The 20,537-nt window shown below is 43.7% G+C and overlaps 1 protein-coding gene across 1 annotated transcript; it reads left to right on the forward strand.

Annotated features, from left to right (window-relative positions):
- Window positions 1-1,266: 1,266 nt before the first annotated feature.
- LOC120061008 (histone lysine demethylase PHF8-like) lies at window positions 1,267-19,879 on the forward strand. The gene is made up of 21 exons (XM_039010486.1): window positions 1,267-1,573; window positions 2,364-2,723; window positions 3,576-3,661; window positions 4,019-4,139; window positions 4,583-4,743; window positions 5,200-5,341; window positions 5,471-5,657; window positions 5,971-6,133; window positions 9,527-9,614; window positions 9,837-9,943; window positions 10,057-10,148; window positions 10,344-10,433; window positions 10,909-11,184; window positions 11,404-11,486; window positions 11,594-11,769; window positions 12,209-12,416; window positions 12,790-13,133; window positions 13,523-13,618; window positions 13,805-13,914; window positions 15,221-15,569; window positions 19,429-19,879. Exons 2-21 carry the CDS (start codon window positions 2,626-2,628, stop codon window positions 19,515-19,517), a joined length of 3,066 nt encoding a protein of 1,021 aa, XP_038866414.1. The 5' UTR covers window positions 1,267-1,573; window positions 2,364-2,625; the 3' UTR covers window positions 19,518-19,879.
- The last annotated feature ends 658 nt before the right edge of the window (window positions 19,880-20,537 follow it).

A 20,537-nucleotide genomic window follows, 5' to 3' on the forward strand; every position in this document is an offset into this window, starting at 1 on the left:
GCAACATGTAAAGTGTTGGTCCCATCTTTCATGAGCTGAAATAAACGATCCCAGAAATGTTCCATACACACAAAAATATTTCTCTCATGTTGGCACAAATTTGTTTGCATCCCTGTTAGTGAGCATTTCTCATTTGCCAAGAAAATCCATCCACCTGAAAGGTGTGGCATATCAAGAAGCTGATTAAACAGCATGATCATTACACAGGTGCACCATGTGCTGGGGACAAAAGGCCACTCTAAAATGTGCAGTTTTGTCACACAACACAATGCCACAGATGTCTCAAGTTTTGAAGTAGCTTGCAATTGGCATGCTGACTGCAGGAATGTGCACCAGAGCTTTTGCCAGAGAATTGAATGTTAATTTCTCAACAAAAAACTGCCTCTGTAATTTTTGAAAATTTGGCAAAACGTCCAACCGGCCTCACAACCGCAGACCACGTGTATGGCGTTGTGTGGGCAAGCGGTTTGCTGTTGTGAACAGTACCCCATGGTGGTGGTGGGGTTATGGTATGGACAGGCATAAGCTACGGATAACAAACACAATTGCATTTTATCAATGGCAATTTGAATGCACAGAGATAGCGTGATGAGATCCTGAGGTCCATTGTCTTGCCATTAATCTGCCGCCATCACCTTATGTTTCAGCATGATAATGCACTGCCCCATGTCGCAAGGATCTTTACACAATTCCTGGAAGCTGAAAATGTCCCAGTTCTTCCATACCCTGCATACTCACCAGACATGTCACCCACTGAGCATGTTTGGTATGCTCTGGATCGATGTGTATGACAGCGTGTTCCAGTTCCCGCCAATATCCAGCAACTTTGCACAGTCATTGAAGAGGAGCGTGAAAACATTCCACATGCCACAATCAACAGCCTGATCAACTCTATGCGAAAGAGATGTGTTGTGCTGCATGAGGCAAATGGTGGTCACACCAGATACTGACTGGTTTTCTGATCCACACCCCTACTTTTTTTAAAGGTATCTGTGAATTCCTTTCAATTGACTGATTTCCTTATATGGACTGTTAACTCTAAAATCTTTGAAATTGTTGCTTGTTGCACTCATATTTTTGTTCAGTATAAATACAGGCCCAGGTTATTGCAGTTATTACAGTGCAATAGCTGGTTATTACACTAATTACTCAACTGCAATGTAAATATTGTTTCATTTTGTGTGTAGGCCTACATTTGAAGTATTGATGTACCGCTATTGTAGTTCTTCACTAGCGCAACTTTATTGTTCCTTCAACTACAGACAGTCTATGCGAGTGCTTTGAAATGGCGTTGCTCCATCACAAATGTCTGTATTTCTGAGTTGTTTATAGTAACAGTGCTCATGTAGTGGTCTTTTAATCTTTTCAAACCCTGCAATATACATTTTGTGACTTAACCTACACACCTGGATATCATTTGTAGGGGAAAAAGACAATGCAGTAAGGGCTGTTTTTGAATACTTTGCGCTGCATAATAAGGCCTCATCGATCCTCAGTCTTTCGTAAGGATTTCAACCGATTTCGAATGCTTGGCCGGTGGCCTCTCTGCAGCAATCGGACAGTTTAAATCCCGGTAAGAAATTATTTCGGATCGATTTTCTGAACGTACAACTTACTTATAGGTAATTCAATACTATTTTCACGATCAACTAATTTAAAATGCAATATATTTAGCTAAATATAGACTTATCCGCTGTTTAGCTAACGTTACCAGCTAACTTAAGTTGCTAAGCTTAGCCAATGGTGGCTAGCATGTTGCGCTGACAACTAAGTTACTGTAGCGAATAAACTGGCTATGTGTGGTCTTGAATTGGAACTAACGAAAAGATAGCGTTGAACTAATACACATTATTACCAGCTTGCTATGAATCGGTAACGTTCAATTACCTGCGCTTTTCGTTTGTTAGCTAGTTACGTTAGCATAGTCTAGGTACTTGCGAAAAGCCATTGTTAGCCAGGCTGCAGTGTTTACAAATCTAGCTACTATAGTTAGCTAGCTAAGCTGCTAACTGGCTAATGTTACTTTCCCTCCCCTAGTACTAGCTAATTAGCCAGTTATTTGTCTGAATTCCAATTCATATGCGAGAGCTGTCAGACATTTTGCAAGGCCTACCCCTCCCCATACATTTATTAGCCAGTTTATAAGTGTTATTGTTAGCTAGCTAACTTTTGTATTGCCTAATCGTGGGCTAGCTTACTATTCAGACCCACTGCTAGCGAGCCAAGTATAGCAATTTACAGTGAGAACATTCGGTCAGTAAAACGACTTAAAAACTTAACTTTCTTATCCTCAAATTAACACCCACATCCCTGCAGACTTTTTGACATATATGTTTGTGCTCTCTTCTTTCCCATTTCAACAGGTGCCTAATCATGGCGAATACAATGCACCATGTGTGACAGAAAGCAGTGGGCTAGGCACCTATTCCAAGTGAAGTGACACACCACAGTTAACCTGTTACTGGCACTGCACTGTGCTGCTTCAGTACAAACGCCATTTGAACCATATATTTTTTTTCAGAGCTCAATGCAACCGTAAACTAATTCTAATTGCAAACTAGTGTCGTGCTGCCATATTCACAGAGTAGATTTAAGCCTAACTGTCAGTCAGTTTACACTCCCAGTATGGCGTCTGTTCCAGTGTACTGCCTGTGTCGCCTGCCCTACGATGTCACACGCTTTATGATCGAGTGTGACATATGTCAAGACTGGTTCCATGGAAGGTAAGTTATACTTCAGTTTCATTGAGCGTTACTACACTGAACAAAAATATAAACACAGCATGTTAAGTGTTGGTCCAATGTTTCATGAGTTGCAGTAAAATATCCCAGAAATGTACCATATGCACAAAAGGCTTATTTCTCAAAAATGTTGTGCACAAATTTGTTTACATCACTGTTAGTGAGCATTTCTCCTTCAAGATAGTCCATCCACCTATCAAGAAGCTGATTAAACAGCATGATCATTACACAGGTGAACCTAGTGCTGGGGACAATAAAAGTTTTGTCACACAACGCTACAGATGTCTCAAATTATGAGGGAGTGTGCAATTGGCATGCAGACTGCAAGAATGTCCACCAGAGCTTTTGCCAGAGTATTGAATGTTCATTTATCTACCATAAGCCACCTTAAACGTTGTTTTAGAGAATTTGGCAGTATGTCCAACCGGCCTCACAACCGCAGAACACGTATGGCGTTGTGTGGGCAAGCAGTTTGCTGATGTCAACGTTGTGAACAGAGTGCCCCATGGTGGCGGTGGGGTTATGGTATGGGCAGGCTACAGACACAATTGCATTTTATCGATGGCAATTTGAATGCACAAAAGTACCATTACGAGATCCAGAGGTCAATTTTTTTTTAAGGTATCTGTGACCAACAGATGCATATCAGTATTCCCAGTCATGGGAAATTCATATATTAGGGCCTAATAAATGTTTCAATTGCCTGATTTCCTCATATGAACTGTAACTCAGTAAAATCAATGAAATTGGTGCATGTTGTGTTTATATTTTTGTTCAGTATAATTGCTGACTGTATACAGTAGGCTATAAGTACATGTTTGTTTGTTTGTCTAGTTGTGTTGGAGTGGAGGAAGACAAAGCAGCAGAGATTGACCTGTACCACTGTCCCAACTGTCAGGTCACCCATGGGCCCTCTGTCAGTAAGTCCCTCTCAGTCTCTTTGAATTTGCTTCCCAGGCTGTATTTGTATATTTCACCCATATTTCAGACCTGTTTGAATCTGTAGCATCAGGTGTGCTAGTTCTGAATACATTCTGAATGGCTAGGGGTACTCTAGGACGGGATTAGGAAACCTGGCTCTATAGAAATACACATGCCAATACACATAACAATTCCTCACTTCTGTCAGTTTTGTTACCTGGTCTGCCTTTAGTAATACTACTAGTAGTAATGTAGGCCTAGTAGTAATAGTATAGTAGTAGTGTGGTTGTAATAGCACAAGTAGTAGTAGCGTGGTTGTAATGCAAGTCTGTTGTTGTCCCCTGTATGTTCCGCAGTGAGGAAGCGGCGTGGAGGTACCAAGCAGGCTGATGCTGGAGGAAGAGAAACTTCTGGTCGACCGGTAAAGACAGGCAGCCCACAGTTTGTCAGGGAGCTACGAAGCCGAACCTTTCCAAGGTAAACCTCCCGTATTACATTATGTCTATACGTGTTCATTCTCTTCCAGACTGTCTTTTATCTAGCATGAACATACACCTAAAATGACCGCCTCGCAGAGAAAGAACCCAGCCCGAGACCTACAATGTAAAGGATTTCATGCGTAGCGTTTTGCTTGCGTCTATACAGTATAGCGTCTCAACTATCTGAGTGGTCAAAAATATGGCTTTTGAATCTGCATTTTTTTATTGTCAGATAATGTATAATTTCGAGTGGGACTTTAATCATTTTCTCTAACTTTACAGTTCTGACCTGGTTCTCACCATAGAAGTTGAATTTTGCATCATAATACCATATCTGCCATATTGAGTGTACTGTGAAATTGCAGCAGTCTAAGACGCTTTTCCCATTCCAGTTATTCTATTTCTCTGTGTCCCTCACTATTTTCCCATCTCTATGTGCAGTGCTGATGAGGTATTGTTAAAGCCGTCGGGGGCCCAGCTGACAGTGGAGTTCCTGGAGGAGCGCTCGTTCAGTGTTCCTGTCATGGTCCTCAGGAGGGACGGCCTGGGCATGAACCTGCCCCCGGGGAACTTCGGAGTCAACGACGTAGAGCACTACATCGGTAAACCTCTCCGTCTTTAGCGACAATTTTGGTTTCACGTGCAGTTATTTTAATATTTGCTTGTTTTCCCCACATCATTAACTAGAACACTGATTTATATGTTGTCTTCTATGGTACCTTTACCTACCTTAGTTGAATGCACTGACTCTAAGTAAGTCTCCCTGGATAAGGGCATCTGCTCAATTCAATGATTAAAATGTCAATGTAAACCTGCAACTCTACATACAGTACAAGGCTCTGTCATACCTGCTCTTTAACTACTCACGTCTCAACCTGACATGCCATTACCATAAGAGATGTAACCTAGTGTAGGTTACCAGAGTAAACTACGGTCTTATCTCACACAACAAGACCTCTGTGAAGTTGATGTTGTATATGATCACGGTGCAGGAATAAAGCACTCTGTGTGGGGAGCGGCAAGACGTGTTTTGTTTGTTGATTGCGTGTTGTCTATAGGTCCGGACAGGGAGATTGATGTGATTGACGTGTCTCGCCAAGCTGACCTGAAGATGCGCCTAGGAGACTTTGTGGAGTACTACAACAGCCCCAACAGAGACCGAGTCCTCAACGTCATCAGCTTAGAGTTCTCTGAGACCAGGTACACCACACTGCTTGTTCTTGTGTCAATGCAGTCCACTCATTGGTTGGTATTGCTCTCTAGGGGTCTTCCTTGTCACCAGTACATCATTTGGTTGAACAAAAGTCAAATGTCCATTTTCTGTCACAGGCTGTCAAATTTGGTGGAGACTCCGAAGATAGTGAGGAAGCTGTCGTGGGTGGAGAACCTGTGGCCTGAGGAGTCCGTGTTTGAGCGGCCCAACGTCCAGAAATACTGCCTCATGGGGGTCAAGGACAGCTACACAGACTTCCACATCGACTTCGGAGGTACCTCTGTCTGGTACCATGTACTACGGGTAAGAAGAGGGCAGTTATTGGGACATTTTTGGGCCAGATTGTGTAAAGGGACTGTTTGAACTAGGCATTCTTCCTGCTGTGCTGACATGCATAATTGGAGTGTTATATACTAGGAGACTTAAGAGAGATATAATATTTTAATGTATGATGTCCATGCCTGACTTTACCTTGTTCGTCATTGTAATGCTATGTCTGTCTGACGGATGAAAATTCTCTCCTTTTAACTCTTCCACTTTCACGTTGATGTGGAAACGGAAAGGTTGATTAGTGAGCGCTGTCACTGTTAGATAAATGTCTACGTGTGTCTCTCAGGGTGAGAAGATCTTCTACCTGATCTCCCCCACGCCAGCCAACCTTGCCTTGTTTGAGCGCTGGAGCTCCTCGTCCAATCAGAACGAGATGTTCTTCGGGGACCAGGTGGACATGTGCTACAAGTGCTCTGTCAAACAGGGGAACACGCTCTTCATCCCAACAGGTATTCATCCTCTTCATTTACCCAGGTATTCAACAAAGTGTGGTCAGATGTTATGGTTTGTCTTCTGAAACAGGGACTAGTGCTGTGACAGGCCTGTTATTGCTTCTGGTGATGTGTTTTACATACAGTGCATTCCTGGTGGAGCTTGTCAGAACTCCGTATATATTATGTGCCAGTTCATATACGGCACTAGTCAAAAGTTTGGACACGCCTACTCATTCAAGTTTTTCATAATTTTTACATTGTAGAATAATAGTGAAGACATCAAAACTATGAAATAACACATGGAATCATGTAGTAACCAAAATACTTTTAAACAAATCAAAATATATTTGAGATTCTTCAAAGTAGCCCCCCTTTGCCTTTGACAGCTTTGCACACTCTTGGCATTCTCTCAACCAGCTTCAAGAGGAATGCTTTTCCAACTGTCTTGAAGGAGTTCCCACATATGCTGCACTTGTTGGCTGCTTCTCCTTCACTCTGCGGTCCAACTCATCCCCAACCATCTCAATTGGGTTGAGGTCCGGTGATTGTGGAGGCCAGGTCATCTGATTCAGCACTCCATCACTCTCCTTCTTGGTCAAATAGCCCTTACACAGCCTGGATGTGTGCTGGGTCATTGTCCTGTTGAAAAACAAATGATTGTCGCACTAAGCGCAAACCAGATGGGATGGCGTATCGCTGCAGAATGCTTTGGTAGCCATGCTGTTTAAGTGTTCCTTGAATTCTATATAAATCACAGACAGTGTCACCAGCAATGCAACATCACACCTCCATGCTTCACGGTGGGAACCACACATGCGGAGATCATCCGTTCACCTACTCTGCATCTCACAAAGACACGGCGGTTGAAATCAAAAATCTCAAATGTGGACTCATCAGACCAAAGGCCAGATTTCCACTGGTGAAAGTCCATTGCTCGTGTTTCTTGGCCCAAACAAGTCTCTTCTTCTTATTGGTGTCCTTTAGTAGTGGTTTCTTTGCAGCAATTCAATCATGAAGGCCTGATTCACGCAGTCTTCTCTGAACAGTTGCTGTTGAGAGGTGTCTTTTTCTTGAAATCTGTGAAGCATTTATTTGGGCTGCAGTTTGAGGCTGGTAACTCTAATGAACGTATCCTCTGCAGCTAAGGTAACTCTGGGTCTTCCTTTCCTGTGGTGGTCCTCATGAGAGCCAGTTTCATCATAGCAGTTGAAGAAAGTTGAAAAGTTCTTGACATTTTCTGCATTGACTGACCTTCATGTCTTAAAGTAATGATGGACTGTCATTTCTCTTTGCTTATTTGAGCTGTTCTTGCCATAATATGGACTTGGTATTTTACTAAATAGGGCTATATTCTGTATACCAACCTTACCTTGTCACAACACAACTGATTGGCTCAAACACATTAAGAAGGAAAGAAATTCCACAAATTAACTTTTAAGAAGGCACACCTGTTAATTGAAATGCATTCCCGGGTTAGTACCTCATGTAGCTGGTTGAGAGAATGCAAAGTGTGTGCAAAGCTGTCAAGGCAAAGGGTGACTGCTTTGAAGAATCTCAAATATATAATATATTTTTGGATTTGTTTATCAGTTTTTCTGGTTACTACATGATTCCATATGTGTTATTTCATAGTTTTGATGTCTAAACTATTATTCTACAATGTAGAAAATAGTCAAAATAAAGAAAAACCCTTGAATGAGTAGGTGTGTCCAAACTTTTGACTGGTAGCGTACAGCTGAAGTCGGAAGTTTACATACACTTAGATTGTTGGCGTCATTAAAACTCGTTTTCAACCACTCCACAAATGTCTTGTTAAACAAACTATAGTTTTGGCAAGTCGGTTAGGACATCTACTTTGCATGACACAAGTAATTTTTCCAACAACTGTTTACAGACAGATTATTTCACTTGTAATTCACTGTATCGCAATTCCAGTGGGTCAGAAGTTTACATACTCTAAGTTGACTGTGCCTTTTAAACAGCTTGGAAAATTCCAGAAAATTATGTCATGGCTTTAGAAGCTTCTGATAGGCTAATTGACATCATTTGAGTCAATTGGAGGTGTACCTGTGGATGTATTTCAAGGCCTACCTTCAAACTCAGTGCCTCCTTGCTTGACATCATGGGAAAATGAAAAGAAATTAGGCCAGACCTAAGAAAATAAATTGTAGACCTCCACAAGTCTGGTGAATCTTTGGGAGCAATTTCCAAACTCCTGAAGGTACCACCTTCATCTGTACAAACAATAGTACGCTGGTACAAACACCATGGGACCACGCAGCCGTCATACTGCTCAGGAAGGAGACGCGCTCTGTCTCCTAGAGATGAACGTACTTTGGTGCGAAAAGTGCAAATCAATCTCAGAACAACAGCAAAGGACCTTGTAAAGATGCTGGAGGAAACAGGTACAAAAGTATCTATGTCCACAGTAAAACGAGTCCTATATCGATAGAACCTGAAAGGAAGAAGCCACTGCTCCAAACCCGCCATAAAATAGCCAGACTACGGTTTGCAACTGCACATGGGGACAAAGATCATACATTTTGGAGAAATGTCCTCTGGTCTGATGAAACAAAAATAGAATTGTTTGGCCGTAATAATCATCGTTATGTTTGGAGGAAAAAGGGGAGGCTTGCAAGCCAAAGAACACCATCCCAACCGTGAAGCACGGGTGGCAGAATCATGTTGTGGGGGTGCTTTGCTGCAGGAAGGACTGATGCACTTCACAAAATAGATGGCATCATGAGGAAAGGAAAATTATGTGGATATGTTGAAGCAACATCTCAAGACATCAGTCAGGAAGTTAAAGCTTGGTCGCAAATGGGTCTTCCAAATGACCCCAAGCATACTTCCAAAGTTGTGGCAAAATGGCTTAAGGACAACAAAGTCAAAGTATTGGAGTGGCCATCAGAAAGCCCTGACCTCAATCCTATAGAACATTTGTGGGCATAACTGAAAAAGCGTGTGCGAGCAAGGAGGCCTACAAACCTGACTCAATTACACCAGCTCTGTCCGGAGGAATGGGCCAAAATTCACCCAACTTATTGTGGGAAGCTTGTGGAAGGCTTCCTGAAACATTTGACCCAAGTTAAACAATGTAAAGGCAATGCTACCAAATACTAATTAAGTGTATGTAAACTTCTGACCCACTGGATGACAGAAATGAAAGCTGAAATAAATAATTCCCTCTACTATTATTCTGACATTTCACATTCTTAAAATAAAGTGGTGATCCTAACTGACCTAAGACAGGGAATTTTTACTAGGATTAAATGTCAGGAATTGTGATACACCTTAGCCAAATACATTTAAACTTAGTTTATGTAAACTTCCGACTTCAACTGTATGATTGTATTTTACCTGTATATGCCTGAGGGTTTTCAATGTACCTGTGTGTGTCTCTCTCAGGATGGATCCATGCTGTACTGACTCCTGTGGACTGCGTGGCTTTCGGAGGGAATTTCCTACACAGTCTCAACATTGACATGCAGCTCCGGTAAGTCCCTTCACTCCTGCCTCCTACTAAAACGTGAGTCGTATCACTTGCAGTACTCAGTTTATCTGAACTGATCATAGGAACCTTTCTCTACCATTCATAACTACAATGCCATTTTGAAAATGGCTCACTCAATACATTTCCATTACCATTGTACTATACATTCCAATTACCAAATGTGAATAACCATTCACCCTGTGTTCTGTCTTCTTTCCTCATCAGAGCGTATGAAATAGAGAAGAGGTTGAGTACAGCCGACCTGTTCAGTTTCCCAAACTTTGAGACTGTGTGCTGGTATGTTGGCAAGCACCTGCTTGACACATTCAGAGGTGAGGTGCTTCATCATAAACATGTTTTTTCCCTCTGCTCTCTAATGAACTGCATTTCTTTGGGCAATGTTTGTCAAGAACCTTGATAACTTCTATGTTGGTCTACGTTGCAGGTCTGAGAGAGAACCGCAGACACCCTGCTACCTACCTGGTCCACGGAGCCAAAGCCCTCAACAACGCTTTCCGCACCTGGACACGCAAAGAGGTAGCTCTTTACTGTAGGCCCCCTTATCTATGCATTCATCAAGCCTTTATAGCAGCCACTGAAGACGTTATAACATCCTTCATAGTCAGTCGTAAACATTATGAACAATGGCACAAGATATCAGGAAGCTAGTTGTAGTGGGCGCTATAGTCCTTTGTGTCTTATGGTGACGTTATGTTTTTGTCCTTCCACCAGTCGCTGACTGACCACGAGGTGGAGATTCCAGAGACCATTAAGACTCAGCAGCTGGTCAAGGACCTGGCCAAGGAGATACGACTGGTGGAGGTAAGCTGGCCTGGGGAGGTGGAGACACTGACAAATATTTCATTTTTTTTATTGATTATATTTAGTTATTTAACTTTTATCTAACTAGGCAAGTCAGTTAAGAACAAATTCTTATTTACAATGACAGCCTACCCCGGCCAAACTTGGACGACGCTGGGCCAATTGTGCGCCGCCCTATGGAACTCCCAATCATGGCCGGATGTGATTCAGCCTGGATTCAAACCAGGGACTGTAGTGACGCCTCTCGCACTGAGATGCAGTGATTTAGACCGCTGCACCACTCAGGAGCCCAAAAGAGTACACTGAGGCAAACTGAGCCAAGCTACTGGACTGGCCTAGTTGTTCATCTACCATAATATCTGAGTCTGTACAGTTCAGGTCACCACTATAGTGAGTCCCTATCAGGCATATGAGTGTGTATGAATTAATTTCAGTCTGGCTTACTGAAAGTACTCTGTCCTCTCTGCCACTCCAGGACATCTTCCAGCAAGGCCGTCCTGCGGCTCCTTTCACCTCTACACAGGGCTTCCCCTCGCCCCTCCCCAAAGCCTCCCCTCTAGCCGTCTCCCAGAGCCCTGGCCGCCCCCCGGGGAAGAAGAGAGGCCCCAAACCCAAGGATGTGTCCCCCAGCCCCAAAAAGAAGGGCCAAAAGGGCTTAATGAAAGAGGCAGGAGAGCTGGACCTCCTGGAGATCCACACCAAACACACACTGAAGAAATGCCAATCTGGTAACAAGAAAAACAAGAACAAGGTGCGTCTGTTCAATTGGTGATTGATGTGCCTTGTCCCTGTCAAATACATTTTAATAAATGAAACGTAAATGAAATAGTCATTTTACCTAAAACCAAAATCCCTCTGGGACAAATAAAGTTGAAAGTTCTAGTTTTATTCAGCTCTCAACCTGAGTACAGTGTTTGTTTGCATGGATTTGTGATGCTAATGGGTGCTTGTGATTTCTCTCCATCTCCAGTTTGAGCTACCCTTGGAGGAGTTCCAGGGGAAAATGAGCAAGAGCAAACTGAAGCTGGTGCTGACCAACGGCAAAATACAGGGGTAAGACTGGGATGTTAGGCGACCTCTTTATCTCTTATCACTTTCTGTTTGCATTTGACATTGTGTCATCGACACGTTCATATAAGTTTCTGTCTTTCTGACCACAGGAAGAAGGGTGGTCGTTCAGGTGGCAGTAACAGTGCCGGCCGTGCACCTCACTTCCAGCACCATGCTATGGGAGGGTCTGCCCTGTCAGACTTTGAGTCAGAGGACGAGCTACAGATTGACGAGACACCTCCTCCACGACGCAAGGCTGGGGGATCCAGCAAGAAGAAACTAATTGGTAAGTTTACATGATATAGTACAAATGGAAATATACTTCGAGAGCACTTCTTTCGTGATAGCATTACTAAGCAATAAAAAAAAAACGTTTTCTGAACTTGTTGGGGCATTTGGTTCAGCCTTCTGAGCCTTGAGGCTAAATTGATATGAAAGCAATTAAAACACTTTTTAGGCATCCTTTGGGATAGAGTGACGTAATCTACCAGTCAGTTTTATCATTGGTGTCTGGGGCAGGTTTGGTCCGTTGGTGGAGCAAGGAACAAACTATAAACCTGTGTATGTATGCCTGGATCGTTTTCCATCAGAGCACATGTTGTAACAACCTTTTGCTAAGGAAAACGTACAAATGTAGCATTTCTATTAGTTCCTCCCCATTTCACACAGTTTCAAATGGTATTCTTCCATTTTATGCCTACTGAACAAGACCCTGTTTCCGTCAGGTCTTCCTAGGAAGCTGCCGAGGGCTAAGCCATGCTCTGACCCACATCGCATCAGAGAACCAGGAGAGGTGGACTTTGACATTGAGGAGGACTACACCACAGATGAGGAGGAGACCATGACTGTCCATGGCGTGAAGGGTGGAGCAGGGGGAATCCTGGACCTGCTGAAAGCCAGCAAACAGGTGGCAGGGCTGGACTCTGCACTCAGGTACGGCCTGACTGACACTTCTGGACATTTCAGAAACCTCAATCATATTGTTTTATTCTCAAAACCAGCCCTCTGCAACTTGTGTTCAGATATTCTGAGCAGTCAGACTACCACGTATTGTCTTATCTATTTGAACTCAAGTCAATCATTCGAAAAATGTATTTGCGTTCTGCCTTGGCATCAGATTGCCAATGGAAAAATGTATCCAAAATGGGAGCCAATGAAGTTGGGAGGATGAATGTTTCACTCACTGCCTTCATGAACAGAACAGGTTAACTTGCGTAATATACATTTTTGCAACATATGTCCTCTACATTTTAGTGCTGTTTGTGTGGTGATCACTCATCTCTTGTCCTCCCTCTCCACCCTCCAGTGAGGAAGCCCCAGCCTCTCCCAGCACGCGAGATGCCATCCAGGGCATGCTCTCCATGGCCAACCCTCCATCTTCTTCCTCCTCCTCCTCTTCCTCCTCTTCCTCCCCTCGGTCTGTCTCCGGGGGGCTTTCTGAGGGCCTGGGCATGGTCAAAGAGAAAGGAGGGCGGGCCGTGTGGGTGACAGGAGCCAATAAGAGCAGAGGGGGAGGAGCCTCCAAAGAGAAGACAACATTCCAACGCCCTGGGAAGCGGCCTGTCAAGCGGCCAGCCCGTCACCTTAGCGACGAGGACAGCCCAGACGAGCAGGAAACTCTGGGCACCTGTTTTAAAGACGCCGAGTATGGTGAGTCAGAGGAAGAATCTCAATTGAGATTCTCCCATAGGCTGTGTGTGTCCCAAATGGCACCCTATTCCCTGTATAGTGCACTACTTCTGACCAGGTGAGTCATAGGAGGACGGAGCACAAGAACATGCTACTGCTCAGAGACTACTCCCCTCGCCCTGGCTGCATTAGTTTTGGAATGGTCTGAAATTTGCACCCTCTGCTTAACTGGTTCCCCCGGTCGAGCTAAAACAAATGCACGAACATTGGGTTTAGGTCACCTGGGAATTATAAGTCATGGTCTAATTAAGGCACTATGATGGATACTAAACTAAATGATCTAATGATGTCACCGTCGTTATCCTGCCTGCCTGCTCAACCCTCCTAACCAACCCCTGTGTGTGTTTCAGTCTATCCCTCCCTAGAGTCTGATGAGGAGGACCATGCCAACAAGGCCAAGATGAAGAGGAAGAAAAACTGGGACGACACTCCTTGGAGCCCCAAAGGTACTCACTACTCAACTTAAAGTCACTGAGTGTTAGACAGTGGACATGTTTCATGACCAAACCGACAGCGAAGGACATTTGTTGATACTTAGTTGAACATGTAGTAACCATCTGTAGGCGGACTCTCCAAATAAAGTGTTACATATCGTTGATTAATTCTGCTAACATATTTTCTTGTTCCCTCAGCCCGGGTAACCCCCACCCTGCCAAAACAGGAGCGCCCAGTGAGGGAGGGGGCCAGAGTGGCGTCTGTAGAGACTGGCCTTGCTGCAGCTGCTGCCAAACTGGCACAACAGGTGAGATGAGAGGAGGGGGAATACTTTTGGTCATGTAGTGTATCATTCCAAAACGATGGGCATTAATATGGAGTTGCCCCCCCCCCCCCCCCTTTGCTGCTATAACAGCCTCCACTCTTCTGGGAAGGCTTTCCACTAGATGCTGAAACTTTGCTGCGGGGACTTGCTTTCATTCAGCCACGAGCATTAGTGAGGTCGGGCACTGATGTTGGGAGATGAGGCCTGGCTCGCAGTCGGCGTTCCAATTCATCCCAATGGTGTGCGATGGGGTTGAGGTCAGGGCTCTGTGCAGGCCAGTCAAGTTCTTCCACACCGATCTCGACAAACCATCACTCCAGAGAACGCGTTTCCACGACTCCAGCCGACACTTGGCATTGCGCATGGTGATCTTAGGCTTGTGTGCGGCTGCTCGGCCATGGAAACCCATTTCATCAAGCTCCGACGAACATTTATTGTGCTGACGTTGCTTCCAGAGGCAGTTTGGAACTCTGTAGTGAGTGTTGCAACCGAGGACAGACCATTTTTTTACGCTCTTCAGCACTCGGCAGTCCCGTTCTGTGAGCTTGTGTGGCCTACCACTTCGCGGCTGAGCAGTTGTTGCTCCTAGACATTTCCACTTCACAGTAACAGCACTTACAGTTGACCTTCGGCAGCTCTAGCAGGGCAGAAATTTGACAAATTGACTTGTTTGAAAGGGGTTATCCTATGACGGTGCCACGTTGAAAGTCACTGAGCTCTTCAGTACGGGCCATTCTACTGCCAATGTTTGTCTATGGAGATTGCATGGCGGTGTGCTCGATTTTATACACCTATCAGCAACGGGTGTGGCTGAAATAGCCAAATCCACAAATTTGAAGCAGTGTCCACATACTTTTGTATATAGTGTATGTTAGGGGGCAGTTTGGGACAAGTTCATGTTCTGAGAGAGGTAGGGCAGGTAGCGGTAGTGCCCTTTACTAAATCTTACACATATTGAAATACATTTTGAAGGCTCCTGAGTGGCGCAGCAGTCTAAGGCGCTACATCTCGAGGCGTCACTAATGACCCTGGTTCGATTCCAGGCTGTATCACAACCGGCCATGATTGGGAGTTCCCATAGGGCGATGCACAATTGGCCCGGTGTACGCCGTCATTGTAAATAAGAATTTGTTCTTAACTGACTTGCCTAGTTAAATAAAATAAAGATGAGACAATCACCAAAAACTGACAAATGAGAGCCAAATGTTGAGATGCTACCCTCTGAGGAGCTAGGGATAATGATTGAATTTCAACTGCTGTCTAATATTTCTATTGTTTATTCATCCAGGAGATCCAGAAACCCACCAAGAGGAAGTACACCAAAAAGCCCCGCCCCGTTGCCCCACCACAGCCACCTCCTCAGGCTGAGCCGTCCCCTCCCTCCCCCCCTCTAGCCCCGGAGCCTCCCACCCCTGACTTAAGCCCTGAGCAGAGGGTGGAGTGCTACTCTGCCAGCCTACTGGACCATGAGTACACGGCGGGCCCTGGGGGCCCCAGAGGGAGTGCGGCTATGGCTCCTGGGGTGTTCCTCACCTCCAGACGACCCTCCCTCTCCCCCCAGAACAGCAGCACTTACTCCCCCTCTGCAGCCTCCCCCGCTGGGCTAGCTAGCCCCGGCAGCGCTGGAGCTGGTGGAGGTAAGTACATAAGTGCTTGGAGTAATTGTCTTGCTGGAAGATCCACTTTTGGCCAAGTTGCTGCCTCCTGGCAGAGGCAACAAGGTTTTGGGCAAAATGTCCTGGTACTGGTAAATGTTTGATGCCGTTGACCTTATTTTCTGTATACGCATCCTTCTTTCAACGCCAAACCAACCACTGGTGTGCGTGGCCAAAGAGCTCAAGCCATTTCAGCCTAAAACCTGGTTGCCTCTGCCAGAAGGCTGAAACTTGGCCATAAGTGGATCTTCCAGCAAGACAATTACCCTAAGAACACATCAAAATCCACAAAGAAATGGTTAATTGACCACAAATTCAACATTTTGCAATGGCCATCTGTTTCTGGACTTGAACCCAATTGAAAACCTGTGGTTTGAATTGAAGAGGGAAGTCCATAAGCACCGGCAAAGGATATCAAGGATCTGGAAAGATGTTGTATAGATGAATGGTCGAAGATCCCTCCCAGTTGGGGCGGCAATTGGGGCGGCAGGTAGCCTAGTGGTTAGAGCATTGGACTAGTAACCGAAAGGTTGCAAGATCGAATCCCCGAGCTGACAAGGTAAAAATCTGTCATTCTGCCCCTGAACAAGGCAGTTAACCTACTGTTCCTAGGCCGTCATTGAAAATAAGATTTTTTTCTTAACTGACTTGCCTAGTTAAATAAAATATGTTCTCCAATCTCATAAAATATTTTAGAAAAAGGCTCAGTACCGTTATCCTCGCAAAGGGGATGGTGCTGAAGTATTGGAAATAGGGGTGCCAATAATTTGGACCTCTATCTTTTGAGAGAGAACATATTACTTGTTAAAATCTCTTTCTCTGAGCAAGTACATAAGTATAATAATATACACTGAACAAAAAAAACAACACGTAATGGCATTTTTCATACACACAAAAATATAATTTTCTTCATTTTGTGCAGACATTTGTTTACATCCCTGTTAGATTATCTTGGCAAAGGAGAAATGTTCACTATCTACTAGACAGGTGTGGCATATCAAGAAGCATGATCATTACACAGATGCACCTTGTGCTGTGGACAATAAAGGCCACTCTAAAATGTGCAGTTTTGAGACAGATGTCTCAAGTTTTGAGAGCGCGTGCAATTGGCATGCTGACTGCAGGAATGTCCACTAGAGCTGTTTCCAGAGAATTTAATGTTCATTTCTCTACCATAAGCCGCCTCCAACGTCGTTTTTGAGAATTTGGCAGTACGTCCAACCAGTCTCACAGCCGCAGACCACATGTAACCACGCCAGCCCAGGACCTCCACATCTGGCTTCTTCACGTGCGGGATCGTCTGAGGCCAGCCACCTGGATAGCTGATGAAACTGCGGGTTTGCAGAACCAAAGAATTTATGCACAAATGGTCAGAAACTGTCTCAGGGAAGCTCGGCTGTGTGCTCGTCGTCCTCACCAGGGTCTTGACCTGACTGCAGTGCGGCGTTGTAACTGACTAGTGGGCAAATATTCACCTTCGATGGCCACTGACACGCTGGAGAAGTGTGCTCTTCACAGATTATTCCCGATTTCAACTGTACTGGGCAGTTGGCAGACAGCGTGTATGGCATCGTGTGGGCGAGTGGTTTGCTGATGTCAACGTTATGAACAGAGGGCTCTGTCAATGATTGGTAGAACAGAGATACCGTGACGAGATCCTGAGGCCCATTGTCATGCCATTCATCCACTGCCATCACCTCATGTTTCAGCATGATAATGCACAGTCCCATTTTGCAAGGATCTGAACACAATTCCTGAAAGCTAAAAATGTCCCAGTTATTCCATGCCCTGCATACTCACCATACATGTCACCCATTGAGCATGTTTGGGATGCTCTGGATCGATGTGTACGACAGCATGTTCCAATTCCCGCCAATATCCAGCAACTTCGCACAGTGATTTGAAGAGCAGTGGGACTACATTCCACATGCCACAATCAAAAGCCTGATCAACTCTATGCAAAGGAGATGTGTCGCGCTGCATGAGGCAAATGGTGGTCACACCAGATACTGACTGGTTTTCTGATCCACGCCCCTACTTTTTTAAAGATCTCTGTGACCAACAGATGCATATCTATATTCCCAGTCAGGTGAAATCCATGGATTAGAGCCTAATGAATTTATTACAATTGACAGATTTCCTTATATGAACTGTAACTGAGTAAAATCTTTGAAATTGTTGATCGTTGCGTTTATTTTTGTTCAGTGTAATCTTCCCTTTTTTTCATACACAATATAGTTCAGACATCATGAAAATAAATTAACCATTTTTTGGGGGATCTAACTCACAGCTGACTGAATGACGACAATGCAGTGCAGCAGCACACAGAAATAGAATAGGCTTGCATCATCTAACCCTGGCAATTTGACTGGTTAACTAATTCGTACACTCACAATGGCTGCCTGGTATTGTGATGCAATAATTTCCATGGTAATGTGAATGTTCATTCAAATTATGTTTAACTGATGTGCCTCATGCAATGGAATGTGTTTTTTGTAATGTCAGTTGAGTTGAATCAGCAAATTACAGCATATATTTTAGCACATATTTTACTTATGGGTACACTCGCAGTGGATGTGGTAAAGAAGTCAATCAAACTCAGCCAAAACAATGGAATTGCCATGGAAACGCATGGGGGGAAAGGGCCTTGGGGTAATGATCCCAACTCTCCTCAATGCCCCCCAGCAAAATTAGTCTACTTTTAGGCTATTGTTAGTGTGTTTCACATTATTTCGAAGTATAATGCTTGTATGGTTGTCAACCCCAACACATGTTCATGTCATTGTTACCGATCAACTACATTCGTTAAAAATGATTTTGACCACCATCAACCATTTCTGTATGCTAGCTATGCTAACCATCTTATACAAATGTTAGTTAGCATTTAGTAGTCACTTCTACATGTTATATAGCAAATATATCCAAATTGGACTGAAATAAGCACATTGTGGGCCTGTTACAGTACATAAAACATTAAGGTTTTGGCAAATATCCACTATGTTAGATCAGATTTGTTGAATGTTCTCCAATCTGGTAAATGGAACTTCTGCGTTCCAATGACTCCTTTACCAGGTCTATGGCTGCCAGTCCACCCATTATGCCATCATAGAATGAGGACGTTATATTTCTGTGGCGGCACATGCAGTCAGTTGCGGAAGAGAGGAGAAAATGTGCGCCCCCCGCCCAAACAGTTATTACAGTGACAGCGGTCATTTGGTTGACCAATTACCATCATCCAAAATTCCATGATCGTCACTGCCCTATATTTTTGCTCATCTTAATAAAGAATAAAGGGTGCCAATAATTTCGGTCATGACTGTAGAAACACACTGTGAGGACGTCCTCAGAATGGACGTCCTCACAGCACATAGACATGAGTTCAGGGGTTTAAGATCTTTCTCTGTCACTGTGACGAATTTCTTTCATATCGATTCATTTTTTTCATTATTTGAATAATAAATGTTTTTATCCAATTGAAAAGGACTGTAATTGGTAAAACTTGCAGTTTACATGTACAAATTATCCTCTTTCCCTAAAAGCATGATGGTCATTACTTTTTTTTTTTTTGGCCCCACCGAAAATCAATCGGAGATCGACTTAAGTTTGAGTCATGGGATTTTTTGTTGTTGCTGTAACCCCTGCGAGTTGTGTTCATTAGGGAACACATTAGGGAACACACCAGAAAACATTTCAGAGCGGAAAATGAAAATTGCCTGTCCAGATAATCCCTCCCTGTTTCAGTCTGTTTTCCTCCATTTGGTGTCTAATGAACAGGATTCACAAATGTGACAAACTGTTTTCTTACCCATTGCCTTATTCCTTCTTTCTACCTCCATCTCAGGGAAACGTCCAAAGAAAGGACTTGCAACAGCAAAACAGAGACTAGGAAAGATTCTGAAAATACACCGCAATGGGAAGCTTCTCCTGTGAGAGGTGCTTCGGGGGATATGGACGGATGGAGGACAGATGGATGTAAATTAAAGAGGACCTGAAAGACATGACTGCTATAAGAGAGACTGTTTATATTTTTTAATCTATAATTCAATTTTTTTTCATTTGGTATCTTCACCTGCACCTGTCATCCACTCATGTTCTCACTCTATACCCCTTTCCAGTCCTCTTAATAATTCAGAATAGATTGAATTTATATTTTGTAGCGCTGAAGTAGTCAGCATTCTGCTTTCACATTTGGTATTATTCATACTTTGATATATATACACACACACACACACTACCGTTAAACATTTTCCCTGTTTTTGAAAGAAAAACACTTTTTTTTGTCCATTAAAATAACATCAAATTGATCAGAAATACAGTGTAGACATTGTTAATGTTGTAAATGACTATTGTAGCTGGAAACGGCTAATTTTTAAAAATGGAATATCTACATAGGCATACAGAGGCCCATTATCAGCAACCATCACTCCTGTGTTCCAATGGCACATTGTGTTAGCTAATCCAAGTTTAAAGGGCTAATTGATCATTATAAAACCCTTTTGCAATTATGTTAGCACAGCTGAAAAATGTTCTGATTTAAAGAAGCATTAAAACTGGCCTTTAGACTAGTTGACATCAGAAGCATCAGCATTTGTGGGTTCGATTACAGGCTCAAAATGGCCAGAAACAATTAACTTTCTTCTGAAACTCATCTATTCTTGTTCTGAGAAATTAAGGCTATTCCATGTGAGAATTGCCTTCTTGCTCAGTTGTGCACCGGGGCCTCCCACTCCTCCTTCTATTCTGGTTAGAGCCAGTTTGCGCTGTTCTGTGAAGGGAGTAGTACATAGCGTTGTAAGAGATCTTCAGTTTCTTGGCAATTTCACGCATGGAATAGCCTTCATTTCTCAGAACAAGAATAGACTGACGAGTTTCAGAAGAAAGTACTTTGTTCCTGGCCATTTTGAGCCTGTAATCGAACCCACAAATGCTGATGCTCCAGATACTCAACTA

The sequence above is a fragment of the Salvelinus namaycush genome, chromosome 16, assembly GCF_016432855.1.
Source record: "Salvelinus namaycush isolate Seneca chromosome 16, SaNama_1.0, whole genome shotgun sequence".
Taxonomy (NCBI): Eukaryota; Metazoa; Chordata; class Actinopteri; order Salmoniformes; family Salmonidae; genus Salvelinus; species Salvelinus namaycush.